Source organism: Ictalurus furcatus, chromosome 5 (genome assembly GCF_023375685.1).
Source record: "Ictalurus furcatus strain D&B chromosome 5, Billie_1.0, whole genome shotgun sequence".
In the NCBI taxonomy this organism is placed as follows: Eukaryota; Metazoa; Chordata; class Actinopteri; order Siluriformes; family Ictaluridae; genus Ictalurus; species Ictalurus furcatus.
Window position 1 is genome coordinate 22082588 of NC_071259.1, and position 27719 is coordinate 22110306.

General features: G+C 38.3%; 1 protein-coding gene across 2 annotated transcripts; it reads right to left on the bottom strand.

Moving 5' to 3' along the window:
• Window positions 1-1044: 1044 nt before the first annotated feature.
• col2a1a (collagen, type II, alpha 1a) lies at window positions 1045-27719 on the bottom strand. Of its 2 annotated transcripts, XM_053625254.1 has the most exons (54): window positions 27272-27719; window positions 24545-24754; window positions 22571-22587; window positions 22294-22326; window positions 21904-21936; window positions 21582-21635; window positions 21340-21438; window positions 21109-21186; window positions 20582-20626; window positions 20102-20155; window positions 19840-19893; window positions 19679-19732; window positions 19506-19559; window positions 19314-19367; window positions 18421-18465; window positions 18239-18292; window positions 17991-18035; window positions 17826-17879; window positions 17585-17683; window positions 16978-17022; window positions 16336-16434; window positions 16186-16239; window positions 15869-15976; window positions 15687-15740; window positions 15463-15561; window positions 15249-15302; window positions 14832-14930; window positions 14692-14745; window positions 14548-14601; window positions 14130-14183; window positions 13905-13958; window positions 13744-13788; window positions 13505-13603; window positions 12760-12867; window positions 12594-12647; window positions 12439-12492; window positions 12282-12335; window positions 12111-12164; window positions 11099-11206; window positions 10883-10936; window positions 10651-10704; window positions 9720-9881; window positions 9488-9595; window positions 9004-9111; window positions 7155-7208; window positions 6908-7015; window positions 6122-6175; window positions 5887-5994; window positions 5721-5774; window positions 5495-5602; window positions 4073-4361; window positions 3669-3856; window positions 2831-3073; window positions 1046-2695 (listed from the first exon to the last, which is right to left on the bottom strand). In XM_053625254.1, the coding sequence occupies exons 1-54, from the start codon at window positions 27363-27365 to the stop codon at window positions 2549-2551; spliced, it is 4473 nt and encodes a 1490-aa protein (XP_053481229.1). In that variant the 5' UTR covers window positions 27366-27719; the 3' UTR covers window positions 1046-2548. The 2 variants fall into 2 exon arrangements, with proteins under 2 accessions (XP_053481230.1, XP_053481229.1); XM_053625255.1 differs by lacking the exon at window positions 24545-24754 and having other exon boundaries at window positions 1045-2695.

Below are 27719 nucleotides of genomic sequence, written 5' to 3' on the forward strand. Positions count from 1 at the left end.
TAACATGGGAAAGCTTTTGCATCTTAAAACACACACACACACACACACACACACACACATTAACTGTTATAAACACATTTGTCTATGCCTAAATCCAACCCTAACCTTAACCTCAGTGACCAAAAGGAAACCCTTTGGCTATTTTTGTATTTTTTAAAAAATGTTTATATATAATATATATATATATATATATATATATATATATATATATATATATATATATATATATATATATGATCATATATATATATATATATATATGCTGGCACCCCTGGTTTGCATGGGGGACATCTTTCCTTTTGATCCCACCGACCCATTCTCAGGAACTTAGTTAACATACAGTTCCTTAGCGTGAGCTAATCAGCTGGGGGTTCCATCTTGCCATAAAACAATCATTCCCATTTGGTATCTTGGTCACTATACATTATAAAGTGGCTCAAGGGTATAAGAGGATATACTTGGGAGAACCCAAGGTGGCTTATAACATCACAGGCTGCCTTTTGTGCCATTCATGCTACTATCATCATGCATCCTATGTCCATGACGCAGATCAACATTTCTGTAAGTTACATTTGTTACATTATTCTATGTATGTTTTCTTTTATGATTTTGTGTAATAAATTCATTTGTTATTACTATCTTTAAATATTCAGTGGTTCTTCCGTATGAAAAAGTGCATGACTCTATTTATATGGTTATTAAGCAAAAGTTGCCTGATCTTAGACACTGTAAACTCGACCTCTGACAAGTACATAGGAAAGGCCTAGACTTGCATGTCGATATAAACCTCTGAGCTAACAAAAGTAAGTGTTTATTATAGGCTATATAAAAGCCTCTGACGTAGGAACGTCTCTTTATAATGAATACTTAGCATGAAACTGTTTTAGACTAAACGTAATCAGAACACTGAGATATTATACTTCTAGCATTAACTAGAAGATTATCTTTTGGAATCAGATAATCAATTACATGGAGTCAGATATTTAAATCATAAATTAAAACACGTATTCAACCTTAGATGTGCCTTTGGTTACCTTAGAATCCTTGGTTATAGGAGAGCAGTGGGCTAAGTAATTAACCCTTAATATTTTAGCCCTACAACACACACACACACACACACACACACACACACACACACACACACACGCGTAAGCATTTTTTAAAAAGCATACCCCATGACAATTTATAAAACGTTTGCTCAGTGTTAAATTCTTAATTGAACAAAAAGTCAATTAAAATCTGATTTCACCGTTCCTTGTTTTTTCCTTTATTTCCAATTTACATTAATTAAAATCGTAACAAAACCAGGATGAAAAAAAAAAGAAAACAAACAAGAGTGATCATAATAATATTAATTATAACAAAAATATACACACCCTCACACAAATACATACATCCTGCTCGGGACACTCTGTTACTCTCAAAGGAGCCCCTCCTTCCTGTTCAATATTCTGGTCATTCTGCAATGTCAGAGCAGGCTGTATGTGTTGGGTGAGGCTAGTAGAGAGAGGACGTGGCAATTTAGGGAATAATTACGGACAGATTTAAACTAATAGCACCTTCTGAAGACGGATTGGATCAAGCATGAACCCTTGTCTTAGATTCCCCAGAGCTACTTACGATGACTTCACATCAAGATTATTACTTAGGTTTTTTATTGTGAGGTAGCTTTTAAAAAAAGATAATACAAATGAACAAAACCAGAAATATCGTCCAAATTTATTTTACTTTGCTTTTTTGGTAAAGGGACAAGACTTCCTAAATGGGCAGTCAAGGGGAAAATACTGAAGTACACTATAAAAAAAAAGAAAGGAAAACTAAAAACTGCACTCCCCCAAAAAAAATGTTTTGGTGTGCACAGGTACACACTCTCTCTCACGCAAACACATATAATTGTGAAAATATATAGAACTAGCTGTTGCAAAACAGACTTTCACAACAACTGAACCAGGATTTTACTTTATTATACACAGTAAATATTAACTCCCACCCTCCCCAGTTTGAACATTTCACAATACCTAGCAGAATGTGATGTTTTTACTGAGTCACAGTCAGGAAGCAGAGAGAGGGGCTGAGTGGGACTGGGTGTGGTTCAAGATGGTCTTAGTGGGAGGGGCTTCTATTGTATACAGCCAAAATGCACCCAGCTCTAAAGCACCACTCCCACCTGCCGAATGTGATGACATCTAGCCATGTTTCTGTACTTTCCATCTCTTACTCATTTAGTCTTGCTCACTCGTTACTTCCTCGTCTCAGCTCCCATCAGTAAGGACACATTGAGGGGAAACATGGCTGGATTTCAGAGGGAGAGACTCATGGGGCAGTGCTGCTTAGTGCTGGTCTCCAGGGCACTAAATGCACAACTTTTGTGTGTTAGAGACAAAAGCATTCATCAATTTTCAATTTGGTTTCCTTTTCCTTTACTTCCATATTTCTTTATTTGGAGAGTGTATTGCTTCTTCATGGAGCTATTGCTTATCATTTATATCTTTCCATGTCTTATATTGTGTCCCACATTTGTTTTTTTGTGTTTTTTTTTTGTTTTGTTTTACAAGAAACAGACTGGTCCAATGTCCACTCCAAACTCCTGATTAGCTCCACCGATGTCCAAAGGAGCAATGTCCACGATGGGCAGTCTAGATGTCTTCTGAGTTTTGTACTCAATCACAGTCTTACCCCATTGGCCGGTGTGTTTCTGTGAAACAGAGTAATCAGTTCAAGTCAATTTAGTCACTGCTACCAAATTATTGTAAGGCATAATCAGTGATATATGAAACTGAAATCAGTTTGTGAGACATTCCCTGCTTGTGTATGAGGATGTGAATCTCACCTTGCAGCCATCCTCCAGCACACCGTATGTGAATCGGCTGTTACCCTCTGCTCTGATTTCTACATCGTTGGAGCCCTGCAGCAGAAGAGCCTTCTTCAGGTTGCCGGTGGCCTCATCCATGTAGGCCACACTGTTCTTGCAGTGGTAGGTGATACTCTGAGAGGCCTCGCTAGATAGCAGTCTTAGGAAGTTCATCTGAATGCTGGCCACATTTGGAGTCGGGATCTTCTCACCATAGCTGAACTGTACCAGAGACCGAGAGAATGAAAGTCAGTCGTTATTTTGACTTCTAGAAAGAATACTAATTAGACAAGAATAAACATATGTGACTAATGCCACCCTTTCTTTTTTTCTCCCCAATATTTCCTGCCCTTGTCAATGCTTTCTAAACTGGAAGATATTTTAGCATCATGATACTGGGGCAATAAACTCCACATTTGTCATTCATGCCCACATAGGATGAAGATGAGTCTTAAATAGAAAGAAAAAAAAAGTCTAAAAAAAGTGCCACCTCAATTGTTAGCTGAAAAGCTTGATGGTCAATGTGTCATATATTCTGTATGTAAACAAAAATGTGTGAGAAAACCTGAGAAAACCCTTCACTTGGTGAAATTTAGAAACTTTCTATTATATAAAGTTTTTCTGAACTGAAATATGTTTCTGTTTCTCATGTATCCCAACCAGAAGCAAGGTTCTAGCCTCATAACTCAGCCATTTTGATAGCCGGTATCGGATTACAAAGTGAATTGACTAGGATTATGTCTGTTTCGCTATGGCATATAACTTTCTGAACAAAAATCTGTATTAATATTTTAGTGGACTCAAATGTGCTACTCACATGGAAGCCACCGCCCATGTTCTCGCCGAACCATACGTGCTTCTGACCCTTGCTCTTGGCACTCCACCAGTTCTTGCGTGGGATGCTGCTTGTAGTTGGCTTCACACATGTTTCTCCAGTCTCCATGTTGCAGAAGACCTTGATGGCATCAGCAGTGCAGCCAAGGTTAGGATCCACCCAGTAGTCACCTGTGGATAAAAGTCAAAATAATCATGATAAATTTGCCAGTGCAGCAATCAGTTATGTCCTCACATGTGTGGTCTGGGCTATGGCGTTTTGGTGTATCTCAAAGTGTATGCTTAATATTATCATTATATTAACATCACTATACATTTGAGTTGTAATCTGTATGTTATCCATCATACTCTCTTATCCTTTTTCTTCTATTCTTATTTTATTCTTACCGCTCTTCCAATCGGGGTGGCAGAGTTTCAGGTCGCGGCAGGAGCGAGCAGGGTTCTTGCGAGATCCATCAGGGCTGCGGATATCCTCAATCTGGCTGTTAATGGATTTCAGGGTGGCATCAACCTCCACATCATGCTGTCTCAGATTGTTGGAGGCCTCGTCAGCACGCATGTAACGCATGGGATCGGGACCCTTCTCTGGCTGACCCAGCCCAGCAAAGGCAGCCATATCAATGCCAGGGCCTGGAGGACCAGGAGGACCAGGGGGTCCAGTGTTACCAGGAGGACCCTAAAGACAGATGCCACAAAAGAAGAAGAACACTATGAAAAATGTCCTTTTTTTTAATCAGCAGGTCAACACTATCAGCTTTCTGAAATCAAAGATGTTTTGGCATTTTATATTGTAATTTTTTTGTGTGTGTATGTATATTTCTATGCATAGAATGTGATTTATCAAATTATTCTTATATGCCAGGATGTGTGTATAATTTAGAGCTACTTATGACCATATGTATGCATAAACAAATAAATAAATATAAAAGAAAGAAAGAAAAATGAAAAGTATAATTGCAGGTAAACTGATAATGAGGAGGTCCCATCCCACTTATTATCAATAATAACTGACTCTGACTATGGTGCACCCAACAAGATGCAGACAGATGAAATGTAAAGAAAATTAATATAAAAGACACATCTAAAGAATGGCTGTGATGATGCAGACAATGACAGGTGTCGCCTTGCTTGATTTGGCACATGCAGCTTTGTGCAGGGAAGAACCTACTTACTAAGAGTGATGAGGAACTCATAGGGCAACTTGGTTTGCCAGTGAAATTTTAATTGATCTCAGTCAGCAACTTGCCCCACTTTTGAACATGCCAACAAAATGCAGCAATAGCATCCCCATGCACACTCAAGTCCTATCTGCTCTAGGGTTTTTACCCACAGGTAATTACCCCATTTCAACGAGAAACTGGAGACCGGTCTGGCATTTCCTAACTAAAAATTAGCCAAATAATGACAAATCTTACATGCCTTCATATTGTTCATGCTGCAAATACAGCAGCGAAAAATACTAAAATAATTCTTTTCATGCCATTGCAGCTTTTCAAAATGTACTTAGGACAAAAGATTTTGCTTATCAAATTTGGTCAACATATATGGTGATTGGGGACATTTCTTTATATAAATAAGTGTGGCTGTGCATGAGCAGAGTAATTTAAAATGTGTAGCATGTGTAGCATCAACATCTACATATTTTATAAATGGCAATTTTCTTGTTCTTACGCACAGAATTATAACTTGTTCTACACACATTTTGATAAATTTAAACCCTGGTCTGGACATAGTAAAGTAGATCCAGTAGATCCTCTCTGGACACCACTTTTTAAGACAAACTGCTAAGAATTATTAAGTTGAACTCACAGCTGGGCCAGATTCTCCAGAGCGTCCACGAGGTCCAGGGGGTCCAATGGGTCCAGGGATACCATTTGCACCATCCTTTCCAGATGGACCAACAGGTCCAGGGGGTCCCTACAAGGAAGGAATTAACAGCTTAAATATTCAACTTTCCAGGTCTCACGACAATAATTCAATATTTATAGGTTCAGAAGCATTCTGACATTTGATTATACTAATCTGAGATTCTCACCTTAGCTCCACTAGGTCCGGCAGGTCCAGCAGCACCCTGGTCGCCAGGAGCACCCTGTATTACAAACCCAAATGCAAACATTAGTTAAGACACCATGTTAAAACTTTGTTTTATCAGTGTTTATAGGAAACCACTATAGACAAAATATTTTAATGGGTGAACTCACAGGAGGTCCAGGAAGACCTTGCAGACCAGTGAATCCTCTGTGTCCCTTCTGTCCTCTTTCTCCAGCCTCACCAGACTCTCCCTTGTCTCCACGAGGACCTTGGGGCCCCTGGAGCAGAAAGATTATGAAGATGCTCAATATAAGATAACACATAGAATTTCCTTAGATATAACAGATGTTATTCACAATCATGGTTCATAGATAATCTATTTTGATTCTTGAATTAAATACTTACAGCCATGCCTCTTGCTCCAGCAGGCCCAGGAGGTCCAGAAGGTCCTTGTGGTCCCTATAGAAAGGAAAAGGAAATAGATTAGCACTACTATTATGAGTACAAGCCATGACATAAAATGTTTGTCAAGCATTTAATAAAACAAACCAAATGTTGCTCTCTTTTACAAAGGAGTTTTTGGTTTCTGGATGCAAATATTAAAACACTGGAAAATGTGCGGTTTGTTGGTTGAAGAACATTAGCAACATATCAATGATGGCCAAAGCCCTTAACATATTATGAAAACAATGTCATGGGCAGTAACATTTGTGCAGTGCCATGTAGTGTATATATGCTAGAGTGGCATTATATTACATACCATTTTATGCCAAGTAAAAGCTCTGTAAAATGGTTCTGTCAAAGAACTCAAAGGTTTTTGAGTAGATTTTTCGCTATTTTGAAGTCCATCTTAATTCCCATATACAGTAATAATATCACAACCACACTTTTAAAAGAAGGTTTAAATCTAGAGCCCTGAAGGGCCATTCAGTTTGTCACTCTGTGTTTGGAATATAATGGTGTCATATAGGTCTTTAAAATTTAGTTGACGTGAAAAGATCAGAGCAAAAAGTTTATAATTATGTCAGCTCAATAATAATTTTATAAATGTAAGCTATACACAGTTTCCGGGAAATGTTTTGGCTAGGGAAAATGTTGACTGGCTGGTGAGTTCAAAGTTCATTTTAAGCTCTGGTATCATGACCACCTGATAAATATGGGATCTCTTATTCCTGTGGCTGCAGTACTCACATTCTCTCCTCTGTCTCCCTGTTTGCCTACAGGTCCAACAGGACCAGGAGAACCAGGGGCACCAGGAGCACCAGGAGCACCAATAGGACCAGTGTTACCACGTTCACCCTGCAGGAGACACAAACATGTTTTTAGCTTGCTGTTTGTGTAAGTTTATAGTTACACTATAAAGTTGTTATATATTTCTCTGACTCAAGAAAACCTGCAATTTGTAAAATAGGTAGGTCAATGTATGGTTGATCTTTACCTTCACACCAGGGGCACCATCTCTGCCAGGAGGACCATCAGATCCGGGATTACCCTAAACACAAACATATACAAATATACATTCAGTATTGTCTTATCCAGGTGTGGGATAAACAGCATCAAGTTCCAGGTCTGGATAAGCAGATTTGTCTCAATCTGTTGGCTATGATTCAAAAGTGCAAGATATGGCCCAGCATTGGTGTGCAGTATTACCATCTTTTGAAGATCTTTATTCTATAATGTTTTTCTACACAATTCAGTTCATGCCATTTTACTTAGAGCCAAAAATTAACATGATCCTTCCGTTATGCTGAATGAGTAAAGTTATCACCTCAGCTACTAGCAGCTAGGCTAACATTGTGCAAACTGTATGTCTAAGTCATCACACATTTGCCTAAAATAAGGAGTGTATTCTAACTGTGAGCTATTTAACAAGCCTGGCTAATTTTCATCAAAATTTGGTTCCATAACAAAAGCTAATCTTAAGCCCAGCTCGGTTACTTGGCAACATATGCTTTTGGACAAACCAGCTCCATGTCAGGCTACTGCTGAAGCTTAGTTTATTCTATTGGTCACGTCACATAACAGTTCCAAAGTTCTGCCACTGTCCTGTCTAACAAAGAGCTGCTAGCTGGCATATCATATTACATTATGCATTGTGTAGCCTAACAAACTATTAGGAATCAAATTGTTTAATAAAAATTTTTTAAGGTCATTTCTTAGGTTTACAAGTCATTTATTTTATATCTGGATACTGATAAGATATAAAAGTCACTAAGCCAGAAACTTAATTCTATACAGGTGATCTAAATTGGCCAAAATGTAGGCTATATAAAGTGCCCTACAAGAAAGGTTATTGCATGATCAAGCATACTTTGGGGTGAGTTGGGGATCAGTAAAATGTGCAGGAAAGGGGTACTTCAGGATCAGGAAAGGGAACTTTGCCTTGCACTCAATTGTGCCCTTAATAACTTTTCCCTAAGCATTCATTGTGGTTTCTTAAGTATGTACTTGGGTTCTGCATTTTTATTTTCATAAAAGTATTCAAGTAGTCTTTCACTCATCATTCTGAAATTCTATATTTATATTTAACATTGGCCTCTGTACACTTCTCTCTGTGCATGTTGCTTCTAGGTCCATAATTTCAATGAAGACTTGTTAAAAAATAGTACCTTCGTTTGATTAATGTCATTAGTAAACTCACACGGAGTTGTGACAAAATTATGTATGATAGCTAAAATCAGTAATAGCAGCAGCCATCTTGGCTGGAATAACAATTAAGTAGCGATTGAATATAACTGAGCAGACTCAAGTAAATTGTGTGGCCTAATGTTTGAAGGAGGAATTATAGAATTATCCAAATATACAAAGTGATTTAGATGATAAATAGTTTCAATTTGATTATCGATTTATTTTAAATGTATATAGATTCTGCTATTTCAATGTTTTATGTACAAATTGTGTCATTTAGACATTCTTTTGGAAAAAAATATGTGGTAATTTAGGTATTCATGATGCCAAACTGAAAGGTTTCTTGATTTGTTGGCTACATACTGGCCTCATAGATCCAGTAGAAAACCAAAGAACCAAGTTAGGACAGTGACCATACGATCACCTACATTTGGGGTCAAGGAAATTTTATTTAAATGTAATTTTTTGACCAAATGATTGGTTTAAGATAAACTCTTATCTGTAATTCTAATATTGGCTATTCTAGTCCATCTATTTACACTAATGGAGATTTACATTAATACATTTGGTATTAGAGATGTGAGGCACATTATTCTGGGGAGTTGTTTGTTTGTTTTTTAAATCAAGTTCAGTGTTGTGTATTTTGGTCATATCTTTACCTCACGCCCAGGTTCTCCAGAAGGTCCACTTATTCCAGGGGGTCCTACAGGGCCAGGGGGGCCACGTTCACCAGCAATACCATGAGCACCCTGTTTGCCAGGCTCACCCTGAAGTAGATAAAAAGTAAAGCATGTAGTCTTTAAACATGTAATATACCAATTCATCAGGATTTCATCCAATTTATTTATCTATGTAGATATATAAGAATGTAAACTGCCATTTAAAAAATAAAAGCAACTGTAATTATTTATAATAAACAGTATTTTATATAGATTCAAGATTTTATATATGCTAATAATCAATATCAGCTTGTGGATGAATAATGACCAACATAAAATCTGGTCAGGCCAAACCAATTAAAATGGTAGTGTTTTTGACATTCTGTTGAAATTTCTATTTCGATGAAAAGCTCTAGCTCTTTGTATGGCTCTTTCTCTGTGTGTTCTGATAAAAACAAAGTGGTATAGTGATTTTTATACTCACAGAAGGTCCTGGAAGGCCAGGGAAACCTCTTTCACCACGCTGACCAGGCAGACCAACAATACCACGCTGACCAGCTAAACCTGAAGGACCAGTAGGACCATCAGGACCCTAATTATGGATCAAGAGAAAAAGAAAAAGACAAGGGAGTAATTAATGAGGCATTTTGATGTGTAATATGTAGTGTTGCATGACTCTTAGTGGAAAACTGGAATGATGGAAGTTGGAGCCTTACAGGGGGGCCGTCCTCTCCAGCCTCTCCCTTCTCTCCAGGGAGTCCAGGAGGTCCACGCAGTCCAGCATCTCCTGGTCTTCCTGGGGGACCAGCATCACCACGCACTCCTTTAGGACCATCTTTACCAGCAGGACCAACAGGACCAGCAGGGCCAGGGTTTCCCTAAGAGAGTGAAAGTCAATGACAAGAAGGTATTAAAATTATATTAAGGTAAATTATAATAAGAAGAGATTAAAATGTCTTCTAGTATCAGGTACTATTAGCCTAGTATGATTGGTTTATCAAATACCATGCCCATTTATCATTTTATTAACCCTCAGAGGTGTATGCCTATTTTGGTCCATCTTGATACCCAAGTTTAACAGTCAATAAAAATGCCCTAATTTCAAATAGACATGTGATGTTTTATATCATTTTTATAACACTGAGAGGGTTATTTTTTACCTCAAAATGTAGCTCAACAAGCACTAATCATTACTACTATTGAGAGCCATCAATATGGGTTATAACTCTTAGTGATGCATATGAACTGGTGCTGAATGACCAGATTTCTGAATGATATAGGGTTTGAAAAATATGTATGATTGATCAAATGTTTTGTTTGTTTCAAAGCTGCTTATAATGCAACTAACTTGAAAACTGAACAGAAAATAAATAAAATTACAAAAATGTTTAAGGAGTGTTGGTTTATAATCCAAAAGATAAACAAAAAATAAACAACTGCTACAAATGGAATTGAACTTTTTTCCACTTGAAATGGTTCTTTGCAACAAGATACAATTTAAAGTAAGTTTTATGCCAAATAATAATAATTAAACCATATGTAAGGAATCTTTCATATCATGAGTACTATCACAAACCTTTAAACATTATTAATATCCATTTAAGTCATTATTGATAATGCAAGAATTTATATTAATCAATATCTTACATTAGGACCGGGTGGTCCAACTCTTCCAGCAGCACCTGGGAAACCAGTAACACCCTGGAATAAGGAACACCACGTTAACTCTAAGTCTACATCATACACAATTAATTAATTACCACTTCAGATTCATTCTTCTATAGAATATGATCATTGCCAAAACCAGAAAACAGCTAAATAAACAGAGGCACATGATCTGATTAATGCATTCATTGGAATAATTAAAACAATGACTTACTGGGGCTCCCTGTGCTCCACGGGCTCCTTTAGGTCCAGAGACACCAGTTGGGCCCTGAAACCAAGCAAATGTGCATTAATATACTGTGGTGTTACCAACCTAAGTGAACCACATTCTGTTGAAAACATGAATGGAGCTAGGTATAGCATTACACGAATGGACCTAGGTATAGCATTAAAAATATCTAAGTGCATGTTTTTTTTAAACATTACTTACAACTGGACCGGGTGCTCCAGAGGGTCCTTGAGGTCCAGGAGATCCAGCATCTCCTTTCTGGCCTGACTCTCCCTGCTCTCCTTTAATTCCGGGCTGGCCATCAGAACCCTGATAAGGAACAGGATATTTAAATGTGCTGATTCTTAATTATGGTCATGGTGTTAACTGTGTTAAATCATATGCATGTTCAGTTATTAAGATAATGTCACCTCTAATTTCAAACTTTATTGAAGGCTCGAACTAAAGCTGTATTTAGACTCATAATTTGGTTACTAAAGTGACTGAAGGAGAAAACAGGTTGGATGGTCATAATGCAGTGCCTGCTTATATTGGTAATGGCTATTATGATAACTGTACCAGTAACTAGGGTTGTTGGTCATGCTCAAACTGCCAATACTTTATCACTATTACTTAAGGTGGTGTCGTAAAAAGACACATATTCAAACTATTTTTGTAAATAAAAATCTTTGCAATGTTTTTTGGGCCTGGTGTTCCCTTTGTGGTTAAACCTCACAGCAATTCAGACTTGGGTCTATTTAAACTAGTGCGCTTCACAGTGGCACTCAGAACATGGACCCTCACTCACATACCCATTTTCATTTATGTATAGTTCCCAATCTGTTGGCAACCTCTCCACAACTCACTACTCTATACTGCGATGTTTGAGCTGTGAAGATTATGGATTAGTTATCATTGCTTATTGGTAGAAATCTTTTTTTTTTTTAATTATCTGCCTCAATCAACTTCAGTCAGTGATATTCATTTACACTTCTCTTCATTTCCATTTAGTTATGTAATGCTGAGCTGTGTTCAGTTATGTAAGACTGATCTAATGAGTTGTGATATATAATAAATAAATTATTACTGCTTATTGGAAGAAATCCTATTTGAATGAAGTTGCAATGATTCAGCACCCATATTTATTCATGCGGCTGACATTAATTTGTTTAATTAATGAATGTAGTATTGTGTTATATAAATATATATGAATGATAATTGTAGCCCTACTCACAGGGGGTCCAGCAAAACCAGCAGGGCCAGGAGGTCCAACCTCACCACGGTCACCCTTGAGAGAAAATAAAAAAGTTTATGAAGAGAAGAAATAAAATTGAGTGTAAGGAGACAACAGAAACCCATGCTTAGACACACAGATCTCAGACAAAATAACACAGAATCAACTTACAGGAGCACCACGAGCTCCAGCAGCTCCAGTTGGGCCAATAGCACCAGTTTCACCCTTTCAAAGAAAGACAGATTATAGATATTACATAATAATATATCAAATTATTAACAAGGAAAAAAACATACAGAAAGCATCAGTGGCTGAGAAAGACTCTCACCTTCGCTCCATTGGGACCAGAAGGACCAGGTGGACCAATAGGGCCAGTCAAACCCTATAGACAGATGTAAGAATAACATATTTCAGAATATAATTTGAAAATGAACTTGATGCTAAATTAAACGGCATCAATATGTGACATAGTTTAGCACTCACTCTTGTACCATCTTTGCCAGGAGCTCCCTCAGGTCCTTTCTCTCCAGAGTCACCCTGAAAAAGGCGAGATTGTTCAAGTCGGAAAATAAAATTACTCCAATGAACTATGGTTTATAGTGAACTAGATGACATTCAGAGTTCTACGATTAGGTATAGATGTACTTACTCTGTCACCCTTAGGACCAGCGATACCAGCAATACCTCTTTCACCAGGCATACCCTGCAGACCAGGTGGACCTAGGGCACCAACAGCACCAGCCGGGCCTATCGCACCCTACGATACAGTATTACAGCATAAGAAAAACTACTGAACAGGAACTAATGGACTAATGGAATAACCATGTAAGGTGAAATTTTTATATGGCTTCATATCAACAGTTTTGTCTTGGAATGTGACAAAAAAAAAATCCATCTGAAACCCTAAATTGTACACTGGTTTGTCCATGTGGGGGAACCCCTAGATAAAGCCTACAAGAGAGGATTTCCCTTTCATAAAAAGTACCAAATATAATTCCTTTAGAACTAATAAGAACTGTTAATAACCCAAAGAACAACTGAAGAGCCATATTTATACATATAATTTATAAATCAATGTAGGAATGCATATGATATGATATATATATATAGAAATGCTTTAGTGTTGAATTAACTCATTTTACAGCAGCTTCTATCCAGAGTTAAACTGAAGCAAACTAAATGTATATAGTATAATAATAGTAATAGTATAATAGTATAATTGTACATTTTATACTGGTATGTTTTGTGTGTTACATGTTTATGTATTGAGTCACAGATCCTGAGGATAAATACTATGAATAGATACAGCAGTCTTCAGAGGAATTATTGTAGGAGACAATAAAGTTTAAATCAGAGGCAAGATGCTGAGTTGCAGATAAATTAAAATGTCTCACCTTGGGTCCATCAGTTCCAGGTGTTCCAGGAAGTCCTCTAGGTCCCTGAAGACCCTGGGGTCCAGCACCTCCTCTCTCACCAGGGAAACCACGCTCACCCTGACAAAGACATGGACAGAAGGAGTTATCTTCCCAAAAGTTAAAACTGGTGCAAATATAGAATTCACTGTACTGATCCAATTATTGTATATGTGCTGCCACAAGACTTTAAATATTGGTGGTAGAAGAGAGGAACTCACTCTTGGTCCAACCACACCAGGGGCACCACCCTCTCCAGGAACACCCTGTAGAAAGACAAAAAGAGAAAGAAAGGTTGGGGTCATAATACTCAAAATTAGTATTGCTATTATCAAGATAGAGCAATTGAAGGAGGATAATCAGAGTCTGGAGTCATTCTCACCTGGTCACCTGGTTTGCCGCCCTCTCCTGGGGGTCCAGAAGGTCCAGGTAGACCCTACAAAAAACAAAAAAAGAAGTTAGATTAGAACAATTGCAAGACAGGAACTAAAAGCAGTCATTTTTTCACATATAATTAAGTATAGTTCACTGCAACAGCTGTTTAATTTAGCTCATTATGATCAATACATGTGATTATGAGTTTCTCCATAAAATGATCCTATTGTACCTGGAAGCCAGGAGGACCAGGCTGTCCTTGTTCACCTCTCTCTCCAGCAGGTCCCTGAAATTACAATATATCATGGTTATAATATAGTATATTTTATTAGTAGTACTAATGCCCTGTCATTTCCAGACTATTTTTTAAAAATTCAGCATTACAATAATATTTGTCCCATTCATAGTGAACTCTTTACTACTTTATTAAAGGGCCTTTTCAAGGCTCAGTTTCTCAAGGAAATTAGCTCAGTTAATATCTCCTCATTTTATCTGCATCACCTGAATTTAGAAAACATATTTGAAAAATGAGAAATAAGGTCAAGTGGATATTTTCTGTATACACACAAGTGGATATTTATTTGTATACACACAGGTTTAATTGAAAAATAAATGATCAATCATAATTCTTAATATAAAACAGAACTCACAGCAGGGCCAGGAGGGCCAGCGGCTCCAGTCTCACCATCTTTACCAGGCAAACCCTGAAAACAGACAGAGACAGTGTCCATTTATTATGGGATATTCTTTAACTGAACACAACAAGTCACCGTGTTGAAATAAGGATGACTTACTCTGGGACCAGAGCTGCCAACAAGTCCTTTCTCTCCAGGTTTGCCAGGCTCACCCTAAATGAGACAAGACACACATTTGATCTCCAAAAAGAGGATCTAATCACAAATATTACTGTTTTGAGGGTTTGCGGTTCTCTTACATTGCCTCCCTTGGGTCCTGGGAATCCCATCACACCAGGCTGTCCACGAGCTCCCTGAGGCCCAGGGGGACCAGGACGACCATCCTCACCAGGAGCACCCTATATGAGGGGGAAAAAGATCCCACATACCATTGATTCCTTTCCGCATCCAAACAATATCAACTTATCATAAGCAATATTGCAACCCTCAGTCTATATGATAACATTCAAGTCAATTTATTTGTGTGGTTTCAACAACATTGCCAAAAAGCAGCTTTAAAGAAATTATGATCCTAGTATTTGTTATTTATGCATGGAAAAAGTCCCCGCCTAAAAGGATTTGTTTTGCATCAGAGTACTGTTTGTACAAATCAGTATAATACGTGTAATGGATGAATGAGGAAAAATGCTGGTGCACTGAGATGGTGGGATACTTACACTTGGGCCAACTTTTCCTTGGGGTCCAGCATCTCCAGGACGACCAGTGAGACCCTATGACATGCAGGAAAGGGGGGAAAGACCAAGAATACAGTCATTTAATATGTATATCAAAGGCAAATGACTAAACAAGGATAAAGTCAAAATGAAAACACCAGAACAGTCTGTTTTGTTAAGAAACATTCACTAAATAGATTTGGACTGTGCTACATACTCTTGCTCCAGGAAGACCAGGCTCGCCAGGACGACCTGGATCTCCACCAGCACCTTTTGGTCCAGACAGTCCAGGAACACCACGATCACCAGGAGCACCCTATTAAAACCCAAGAGAACAGATTAGCATCCAAGCATCTGAGAATAACTTGTATAAAGCTACCAGCAGTGATACCAATGCTTGTGGATGCTGGTGTAAAAAATGTGTGCGTTATTTTCACCCACCTTAGCACCAGAAAGACCATCTTGACCAGGGAATCCACGGTTACCTGGAGCTCCCTAGTAAGGAGAAATAGAGGCATTTTACATTATTACTTATGTGGATTTTTATAGATTTAAACTTTTTCTAAGGCCCTGGCTACATGCACTAGTAGCAATGTTATATTAAGAAAGATTATCAGACTCACTCTCTCTCCTGGAGGTCCAAGAGGGCCAGCAGAACCGGGCTCTCCTCTAGGTCCTCTTTTACCTTCCTCACCAATTGGGCCTGGGGCTCCCTGAGGCCCTGCAACACCCTGTGGAGAGACACCAAGATTGTTAAGTCAAATATAATCAAACTGCCCTGATCATAAAAAAAAGTATTCAAAGGACATTAACAGACTCCAAAACATTTACAAAACTAATATTTACTTATTACACTAAAACAACAACGCTATTGTGACAATGATGATGACAGTAGAGATTAAAAGTATGGTAATTCTGATCATCATAGCATATGGCTTACCCTCTCTCCTTTTGGTCCAGATTCTCCCTTAAATCCTGGGATACCAGGGTCTCCCTGTAAAATACACAATATGCATTTATCCATTAATACACAAAACTGATTAAAATAAAAGGACCAAAAGACATCCAGATTAACATGAGGAATACTTACACTTTGACCCTTGGGTCCAAGAGGTCCGGTAGCTCCCTGAGGTCCAGGTGGGCCACGAGGTCCTGGGAAACCTGGGGCACCAGCAATACCAGGGGCACCCTGCAGAGGAACACACCAATTAAGAGTGGAGTCTTTTCTTGTACAGTCAACAACATTCTGTTATGTCTAATCTGAAGTCACCATGTTGTAATCAATTATAATAAGGTTAGCTAATGTGAAATTCATGAAAATCTAAAATCCAATGAAGTCTTACAGTGTTTACTCATTCTAACTATATACTTGTAGCACACATCATCATTATATTTATGACATTTGGCAAACACCCTTATCCAGAGCGACTTACAATTATTTAATTTTCTTTATACAACTGAGCAATTGAGGGTTAAGAGCCTTGCTCAAAGGCCCAGCAGTGGCAGCTGGGCAGTGCTTGGATTTGAACTCACGACCTTCTGATCAAAAGTCCAACATACTAAACACTGAGCTACCACTTCCCACAGTGTTTACCAAGTCCAAATCATTATAGTGTATCCTGATGGTGTCTACTTCACTTAAGTGCACAGTAAGAGGATTTACTTCAATTGGATTTATTTTAGTGAAATTACATAATACAAAATAGTGAAGATGTGGCAAAAAAACACTCACAGCAGATCCTTTGGCTCCAGGAATACCATCAGTACCAGGGTTACCCTAAAAACCATAAAATGATGCTTAGTATTCATGCTAAAGAAAAAACACAGAGTAGTGTTTATTTCGTATAATTAAACTATTGAGATTTAGAAAAAGTGTTATACATTTATAGCCCTTATCACTCAGTACATGCTTACAAAGATTCTCTGTTGTGCTACATAAATTTGTCTCTAGCAGTGAACATACAGCAATACGCTTGAGTGAGTGATTTTAAAGTATACAGATCTAGTTAGGATGTAGCTTTGTAGCTTGTGTTATGGGATCAGTTGAAAAAGTTTGAATAACAGCATATTAGGCTGTTTTTAGTACAGAATCCATGTGCTTGTGGCTCATCCCTGCATTGTCAAAATTTGCAAAAGCATGAGGGGCTTGTGTACAACTGTTATCTTTGTAAAATATGTGCAGATCCATTTAATTTCCTAAATCAAACGGACTGTTGTGTCAGAACACAATGTATATCAATAAATGTACAGTTGCCTCAGTGAAGTTTGGGCAAATAGAAGAAAATACGTTTTAGATGTTGCCTGAGTACTGGAATCAAATATTAAGACATTTTACATACAGAGGCTCCAGCAGGTCCAGGAGAACCTGGAGTGCCAGCCTCTCCCCGGGATCCTTGGGCTCCCTCAGCTCCACGAGCACCAGTGGGTCCGGCCTCACCCTTTAAAGTGAAGATAAGCAGACAGAAAGTAGTGTTAACCGATTTCTAAACTACATCCTGTAAGAACTGCCAACCTATTAAACATAAATATTTTTTAAGAGCTGAGCTAATTTCAGTCAGGTGACTGACAGGTGTGACCTACCTTGGAACCAGGGGCTCCTGGGAAACCTGGGGCACCAGCAGGACCAACAGGACCCTGTATAGCAAAGTCATCAAAGTACTCAGAGTTAATATTATGTGAATAAACAAAACTTATTGCTCAGTTCAAATTATGTAAAGGTTTGCCAGTGAGAGAGGCAGTACTTACAGGAGGACCAGCAGGCCCAGGAAGACCATCATTACCACGGGCACCCTGCAGAGACACAAGATGAGAGTAAGTCAAGCATTAACAAGGTTTAGACCAAAATCCCATTTAATGAACAACACTCAAGATTTGGTCATTCATCTACTCCAACGGTTGTTATAATACACCTGTTACAATGTGTTTTTCTAGCAGTCATTTATGTTATTTACATATTATGGAACACCATAAAACTATTGTAATCAATCACTCACAGCGGCTCCAGAAGGTCCAGGGCGTCCTCTCTCACCAGGAAGACCACGAGGGCCCTAAGAGAAAAAAACAAGGGCAAGAGGGAAACATTAGCTGTATAGAATTATATATATAATATGTGTTTAGCATTATATATTAGGTCACTAGGACAGGTTTAGAACATAATACAACATAACCAACTCACCATTGGTCCAGGGGCGCCATTCTCACCAGGTGAGCCTGACTCTCCCTATGGGAATGGAGTGTAGAGAGATAAATATTTAAGACTTGTTTGTTTCATATATCTAGCTAAATAAAATGAGAATATTTTTGCTCTGTATACATATACTGATATGTAGAAAATGTTGCATTAATAGAAGAAATAGGGTGTAAACATGTGCATATATATATAGTCTGCACTGTTGGCTAGGTTTGATTTAAGGTTAGGAAAAGGTTGTTAAATATTTGGAAATATGTGCAGAACCTACATTAGAGAATGTGTGTAGTGTATAACTGTATTTCTTTTGAGGTCATCTACAGCAGTGGCTCTCAGTATGAGGCCTGGGGATACCAAGGGATTTGTGATTATTTTATTTTATTATTATTTTATTACAGCTGTGGAAATCACAAGCCACCTTTATCAATTTTATTATGTTTATTATTGAGTTCCTATAGTTATTAGCCTGTTCGATTGATCCCTTTGATTAAGTGGGTTTAATCCAAAACTCAATAACTCAAATAACTCAAAAATCTCAATAACACAAAAACAAAATGATGTCAACTTGGGCCTAATGTGTTCTGTCTGTGGACATGTCCAGAATGGAAAGTGTCATGGCTCTAATAAATACATAAAATATTATTGAACACATTTTAATTATTTGTATGGAATAACTCTGTACTGAGTACTCTGTACTCTGTACTCTGTCCCATTAATTTTACAATTAATGGGATCCCTGACTACAAAAAGTATGACAAACCCTGACTTACAGACCATCTGTCAATACACACATGTAACGTATATGATAAAGAAATTTGCTTTGTCCTAGCAGGATGTTTTTTGTCCTCCAGAGTGATCTGGAGGACATTGTGATTTTGTACCTTAGCTCCAGCAGCTCCAGTCTCTCCCTTGGTGCCATCAAGACCTGGGTGTCCCTACAAATACAAACAGATATCAGTTTAATATACTCTTCCATATACACATAGGCACAAAAGTTGAGCTACAATCAAGACACTCACACTGCAAAACCATAAAAGTATAGCAAATCAGATAAATTTCCTTTTACAACATACTCTGTGTCCTTTGATGCCAGGAAGTCCAGGGGTTCCAGGGAATCCACGAGCTCCCTGTTTAACAAAACAAAAAAAACGTCCATTACAAATCTTACTTCACAGAATAGAGACTCAAAAAAAATACATACAAACAATACGATATATGGGTCAAATGCTGTAGATTTTTTTTTTACCTGCGGTCCAGTGGGTCCACGGTCACCAGGCTTGCCAGGTTTACCATTCTCACCCTAGAGAAGAACAGGTGCAAGCATAACAGTTAGACACTCACCTTAGCACCAGGAATAAGCATCAGCTGCTTAAATTACATCCATGAGATTACAAATAGCTTACTCACATCACTTCCAGATTTTCCAGGTGGTCCAGGTGGGCCGCGAGGTCCCATAGGGCCCTGATGGAATAAACAATAATGTGAACTTGCGTTTTTTTTAAAAAAAGGACAGGAGGGAAAATACATTGTTGGATGTGTGTGTGTGTGTGTGTGTGTGTGTGTGTGTGTGTGTGTGAGTGTGAGTGTGTGTGTGTGCACTTTATATTTCTCAGTTTAATGTGTGCAAGCTGGTATTGTCAGATGGAAGAAGGCCATTCGTGATACTCACAGAAGGTCCGGGTTCACCAGCTTCTCCCGGGCTGCCTGGGAACCCTTGTACGCCCTATATTTGAACAGATGAGAGTGTGTCATTATATGTTGGCGGATGTAGGAGTTGCACATGATGAGTCATAAATATATCTCATGTAAGTATTTCATCAATGACTCAGATGTATCTCAGTTGCTTAAAGGACAATTTTCCCCCAAGCCATCAGGCTTCTCAATCCACTTATTCTCTTTGCAAGTGAACTTTAATGTTTGATGTAATCTTTCACTGTTTAAGGTTTAATATCTGTGTCTATTATCCCCAGTGTTTGCACTGTTTAAGATCTGTGCCATTATTAGTACACAATATCTGTTGGTGTTTAATTGTTCAAACACTGTAACCCAGAGATGCTTTTAGACATGTGATAATAAAGTGGACATTATTTCCATCCATGTTATAACTAAATGTGTAAATTATGGTGGGTTGGTGCATCTATATACTTACAGGTGCTCCAGAGGGGCCAGGAGGACCACGGGGACCCATGGGGCCCTACAAAAATATATAAAGTTCAATCAGTGCATAATTTCAAAAATATAATGAATAGAATGTTAAGTGATTAAGAAAGAAAATATCATTTAAAAGATCATTTGGAATTTGCAGTCAGTACTATTACAATAATAATTTGTTGGGTTTGGGTTCATGAACAAGAGAGCTGAGTGGCAGGTGAATTGTGAAAAAGCATCAGTAAAGGGTGCAGCTGGACCGGACTGACCTAGTCCTGTATATTGCATATGGTTTGATCACACCAATCTGTTTCAAATATTAATAAGTTTTGAATTGTACAGTGTGGTATGTATGTGCAATGCGGTGAGTCAATGAATTAAAAGTGTGTTTCTCTTGGAAATAGCTTTAACCTACTACGTTCACATGGCTTGTCTTATTGCTAACATCTCATTATACAGTGGTAGCTGATCATATTAGATTGATCATATTAAACAGTGTTTATGTTTATGTTAAGTCTTGTCTCTCACCATTGGGCCTTGCATCACACCCAAGTTAGCTCCACCTGCTTTCTCATCAAAACCTCCAGCCATCTGAGCCGCAAAGTTCTGCATGCACACACACACACACACACACACACACACACACAGAAGAACACAAAAACACAAACTTAAGACTAAATACAAGAATAACAATCTATTTTAATACATTAACAGAGAGGAGAGGAGAGGAGCAGAGAGGACAGGACAGAAAAAACTCACTCCTCCAAGTCCAGGTGGGTTTGGGCCTGGTGGTCCGGGAGGTCCAGGGTTGCCTGGTGTGCCGGGCTCGCCATCTCTTCCTCTGGGGCCTGGACTTCCCTGATGAGAAAAGAAAGAAAGCAAAGAGAAGACATTAGCACAATCCCTTTCACATGACAAGACCCTGCTGAGTGTTATGCCTTATTCATTACTTTGCCTCTCAAGTCTGGGAGAAAAAATGTCAAAAATGTCAACTGACTTACCTTCTCACCCTTAGGGCCTCTGTCTCCACGTGGTCCCTGCTCTCCAGGTGGTCCCTTTAATAGCAGAGAGGATAAGGTTAAAAAAAAATTAAACTTCACTTAAAGCAAAATCTTTAAATAAAACTAAATAAAAGATGTGAAAGAAATTAAACGTCTATACTAAGAGTCACAGTAAAAGACACAACTATGTTATTCTAGGCAAACACTTTGTATCTTACAGAGCCCCCTGGTGGAGATATTTTGACAGCACATTAACACCGTTAACACTGGTAGCATTGATCACATGAGGTGAGGTGAATTAACATCCTTTGAAATATCTCACCATGGGGCCAGCCGGTCCTCTTGGTCCTAGAACCTACAGAAACACAAAAAATAATATTCATTAAAGACTATCTTGATGCAATTAAATGCAAATGACATAATTATTCTTTCAATTGGCATAATGCTCAATGGAAAATGTAATCTATATAGAATGTCTAGATTATTCTGTAGAAAAAGAATTTCAAGTTTATTCTATATATTTAGCAATATACCGACAATATATTACAATTCTGCATGGGAAAATCACAAGTATAAACACCGTTCCAAATACAATTTTCATGTCAGTCCAAGGAATTTTCTCCCTTCATCGGTATTCATAACAATCATGTGAACCTCAAAATAAAGACACACAACATTTTACAAGAATGCCAGATTTAATAAATGAACTTACATTTGCAATATCGCCAGGTTCTCCTTTTTGTCCCTTTAATGAATTACAGAGAGGTTTGCATTAGATTTTGGATTTAAAAAATTTTTTATGTTTTAAATTAGTGTTGTATAGCATAAAGCAGGGCAATGTGTAGTGTGAAGTTCATATTAAAGTGTGTAATGAATTTATTCATGTATATTCTATATTAAATGAATATTAAATGATTGTCTTATTGTTTTTTATTTCTAATACACTATCCTGTGATTTTATTATCAGAAAAAATAAACATTGTACTCACCTTTGCACCAAAGGTCTCTGTAGTGCAGTGACAGAATGAGCGATTGGGGGGGACAAGATAACATTAAAAAAAATTAACACAATTTTTATGGACATTAATAGCCCTCAGCTCAGTTGTATAAACGTGATAAATATAAGTTGCTCTGGATAAGGGCGTCTGCCAAAATGCCGCAAATGTAAATGTAAACAACATAAATATTAGCACTTTTTCTGGATGACAAAGGTTGAAAAATAACACCTCTTGGTTCAACAAAGGGTCACAAAAATTATGTGACAATATAATAAGCTGAAATGACTAGAACAGTGGAGAGCTCAAAAGAACACCTCTCAAAAATGGTGGTAATTAGAAAACCCCAGCTCTTAATAACCTCCTCTCACTGACAGAACCAATCAACAGTGGTTCCTGGATGAAACTAAACATGGGATTAAAAGTGGACAACACTGCTAATTAGTGCACCACCTCCACATCATGCTCGGAACCCATTCTGCTGAGTTAGTGTTTTAAAGGAAGGGAGGAAACAGCAGCAGTGGTTCAGTTAACATACATGTATAGCAATTAAACATGTCTTGAACCACTCATTCTTTGGCAGTAATAGTACATCAATAAAGAATGAGTCTTTGCTGGAATGGTTAATCAAAATGCATTGTGTTTCACACAAAATGTGTTGATCTTAGTATGAATGGATGTTTCATCAATTATCATATGAAAATTCTTAAGCCTTTTCATGCACCACTTTAATTAATGTTAAGAAATTCAAAAGCACAATTAACAGTCAGGTTTGCCTCAATAAGTGAAGTTGTGCATGAAAAGCTTGCTGCTATAAAACACTTCCCAGTTTTATGCCAATATTGTCAAGCTTCAGAATTTGAAGGCTTTTGAAAAAAATGTTCAAAGATGTTTCTCGTTTAGGTAGTTAGTAGCGATTTGAATGAATCACTGTTTTAATTGTGTGGTAGTAGTTAATAATAAGAATCCTTAAGTATTGAATTTGGTGAGTCAGCTAAAGTGATTTCTTGTTTGGCTGATAGTCTAATAGATCTGATACAATAACACTGGCCTCTGAGTTCAGCTGTTTGATGAAGGGGTTTTCCAAACCCTTTCCTTTAAACGGCCTGAGGAGCCAGTGACCAAGTTCAATATCAGAATAAGGCCTAAGCAAACATTATATATTTACTGTTCAAATGAAAGTTTTTTCTGCTATTTTCTCAGCATAGTCCATGACCAGAGAATCCAATTTCTGAATGTTTTTGTCTATATTTGTAAAGTACAAAATGAGATTTCAAAGCACAAGTAACGGTCAGGTTTTCCTCAATAAGTGAAGTTGTGCATGAAAAGCCTGTAAAGTATTTGTAAATTTGTGCTTTAAATATACCTTAGAAAATTTGCTTCAAACAACTTCTGGCACAATGTGCTAGAGGCAGCATTTGTGCCTAATGGGGTTTTGAGGTCAAAATGTAATAAAAATACTTTAAACAAAGTAGTATACTAGGAAATATAAAAATACTGTAACTAATAGATGTGGTCTGGCTGTTTGTTGTGCCTAAAATTGTAATCCTACATTTATATATGTACTGGATTAGCAGGCCAAAAAACATAATTTGTAGTTTTGATTTCAGAATAAACCCAATCCAGCTTCAAACCAGCTTCACTTTGAGATGATCAGGACAGTAAAATAAATCACTAAAAACACTATAAATAAGTGTGCAGTTAACTAAGAGAATAAAGCTGAAAAACTTTCATTTTCACTCTGTATTTGATGCTTTTATGTATAAAACATAAAACTCAGAAGCGCTTTTTTGCCCATGGACTGTTAGTTTTGAATTCCAAACTCAATTGTCATCTAACCTTAACCCCTCCCATTTAAGAGGCTGGGTGGAGCCTGGTTACATGTGACAATATGAGAACCCAAAACAAACAGCAGGGGGTGTGTGAAACAGTTGTAGTGAGCAGAGAGAGGTGTGTGAGAAAGCAGACCGCTAGTCTGGTCTTGGTCAGCAGGGCAGATGGGGCAGCACTCTCCGGGTGGAATGATGGGATTGTTGCAATCCCTCAGCTCCTCGCAGATGACCTCATCACACAGCACTGACCCCGAGTCACACACACAGACCCGACACGCTTCAGGTTTCCACACTGCACGGTCCTCGAAATGCTGGCCATCTTGGATGCAGCCGCCTAACTCCTCCTCTGCAGCCACCACCAGGGGGGCAACACAGAGGAGATGTGTGGGGGTAAGACACAGGTGAACACATACACATGCCCTCATACAAACTATAAGCTGTAGTATCAATACTTTCTTTCGTATGTCCAATGCAAATAAATATCATCTGATCACAATGCCTATGAATGTTCATTATAATTTGTTAGTCATACCACAGCCATTCAACAGTCAATGTACTTCAGATCCATGAAAATTGCAGCCCATGACTGAGAACATTGCTGATGATATAAAGTTACTGTAAGACTAAAAATGTATATGAACTATGTATCTATATGCCTCAATAAATGTAGATAAATATACAGTACACTGTATGTACTGTAAATATGGGCTTTTGTGAACCAAGTTTGACTGAAACCAAATCCTGCATCCACCAAACCTGGCATGAATAGGCCTTTCTCACACACACACAGGGCAGCATTGACAGACTGGTGCCTTAAACAAACACATCATACTCACAACCTCCATCTGGCTCTAATGGTCTCACCACCGTAGTGCAAACACACCTATGTGGGTTGGACAGGGCAGGCCTCCAACAAATGCACACACATATAAGTACACATGGGCATTTGTGCTTGACCTATTTGTGTTTGAAACTCCAAGGGTGAATGGGAGTATAAGTGAATGACTCAAGCGTAGTTGCTTAAACCACAAAATCAACATTCATTCTATAATTCCTTAGTTGCTCTAAACATTTCTGTATAGATTAAATAAGTTCACCCCAACCTGCTCCTGTAATTAACATTCTTGTCTGATTGGCCAAAGGGGATAGTAAGTAACTGTACATAATATGAGGCAGAAGAAAACCCTCATTAGTTCTGCCCTTCAGTCCTTACTCCTGTAAGGTAAAGGACAAAAGATGTACACAACACAGTATAAACTTTCAACCTGTCGACCTTTCATTCTCACTTCCAGCTGGTTTTCATGGCCCTTTGAACCTGCCAGTCTGAATCCTTCCCTGGTCCCAATCTGATTCTTTCTCTGGTCCTAGTCTGATTCCTACCCTGGTGGCAGTCTGATGCTGTCCTTGGTGGCTTTGGTCCCTTTGGACAACATTCCACCAGCCACCTTTTGCCAAACCCATCAATCTCAGACCCTGTGAACTATGCCCTGACACTGAACAAATAAACCAAACCCCTTTGAACATTCGCTGATGGAGCACATTTGAGCCTTCCTAGGATGCACTGTTGGTCTTAATCTGTCTTTCACATGCTCATACACACACACAAGTGTGCATCCTTGCATGCTGAGTTAGCACCAACTGAGAAAATACTGTATTTTACTTTAGACAGCAGTGACAAGTGGTGCTGTTCAGTATCTTAATTGTAACTCGTGTTAATCATTATCAGATTATAGGATTCTCCAATTATTACGGTATAAGAGCACAACATGACTACAACATACACTCTCTGCTCTTACCTAGTTATTTGCTGTGTAAGGAATTCTGTAGTTATAACAACACAATTCAATAAATGACTGTTTCACCTACACTGTTAAAAATGTTTTGTTAAAAGTTTTCTGAATTAATGGCTTTCTGTGGGGTTTGTTTGTTTGTTTGTTTGTTTTTAATAGGAACCTTTGTTTAACATTTAGCAGAACTTTAATGCTAATGGATCCCCCTAGAGGAACGAAATACAGATTTTTTTAGGTTACTAGAACCTTTCTTCTAAGAAAAAAAAAAAAAGTTATTCCCCTCTGGGATAGCACTATTCTACAAATCCCACAACTGCAGTGAACAATAACAATAACATAATGTTGACAAATGGCCCAATACTCTCTCCAGGCCGTGCAATAAAATCAGTACACATTACCATGTGTGCCAAAAACAAACCTTTTAATGTTTAAAGTGACACTATTATATAACTCTTTGGCTATGGCTGCAGTCTGTGGTATTCGTCTGGAAAAACTTTCATTGACTTGCTGCATACTAGGATCTTCAGCTCCAGGCAAGGTAAGGTGAGAATTTCTTGAAGGTAGAAATAGAGCTGTGTGTGATTCTCAAATAACTCCATGCACTATGTATTAGTGCACCACATAGGGTATGCAATACTGGATTCAGTCCCCTATATAGTGCACTATATGTCCAATAGAGGGCTGTTTGGTATTTAGGAATTTACGTGAAGACTGCTGTGCTTTGTCTAGATCTCGCGATACCCGCGAGCCCGAATCCCACTCTAGGTTTTCAATTACAAAGCGCACGGCGGGCAGGCGAAAATTTGCATCCCAAGGCTATGGAATTCGTATTGTAACTTTTTTTTTCTTAACCACATAAAAAGCTGCTACAACATCTCAGAGCTGTTAACTATGTTCTAATTAAAAAGTACACAAATCCGCAAGCCGTGTGAGGAAAAAGAGCGAGTCAAATATCTTTGAACCTGCACAAACTTGCCCCCTCCTATCGCCACGGTAACACATAAGGCATTTACTACCAAGGGGGAAAAATAGGATTTCAATGAAAAGACACACAAAAAAAATGTCCAACTTACGGTCATCTTCCTGTTGACATCTGACAAGGGCTAGCAAAATACATTGTGTCGCTACAAGTAGCAGGACAGTCCGTGAGTCCACAATTTTGAACATGTCTAAAAGTTAGACATGCAGTTCCTCAGGATGAAAGATTTCGCCGAGATCGGCGAAGCTGCAGCTGCAGTGTATCGCAGGGAGTGTGTTGGCTTTTTGATGAGTGTTGTGTGTTTTTGGGGGATCCGACGCCAGGCCCCTGCGCGCAGACAGCACCCACCGCGTCAGCGCGAGCTCCGTGGTTTTATGTCCACCGGTGCAGTTATGAATCTTAGTATACTCCAAAAATTTGGGCCAGCCCCGACCCCCCATGGCCACTGAAACACGAGCTTGATCGACCGCCCCAAAACACACCCCATCCCAAAAAAAATATCCGGCCACCTCTGTCCCAGCACATTTTCACCGGGAGCCATC

Coding starts and splice junctions, on each gene's coding strand:
- col2a1a (XM_053625254.1), bottom strand. CDS start 27,365: ATGTTCAAAATTGTGGACTCACGGACTGTCCTGCTACTTGTAGCGACA. Junction 21,187..21,339: donor ACCCACCTGGACTTGGAGGA/GTGAGTTTTTTC, acceptor GTGTGCATGCAG/AACTTTGCGGCTCAGATGGC. Junction 16,435..16,977: donor CTGGAGCCAAAGGATCTGCT/GTGAGTGTTTTT, acceptor GTTCCTCTGCAG/GGTGCCCCTGGTATTGCTGG.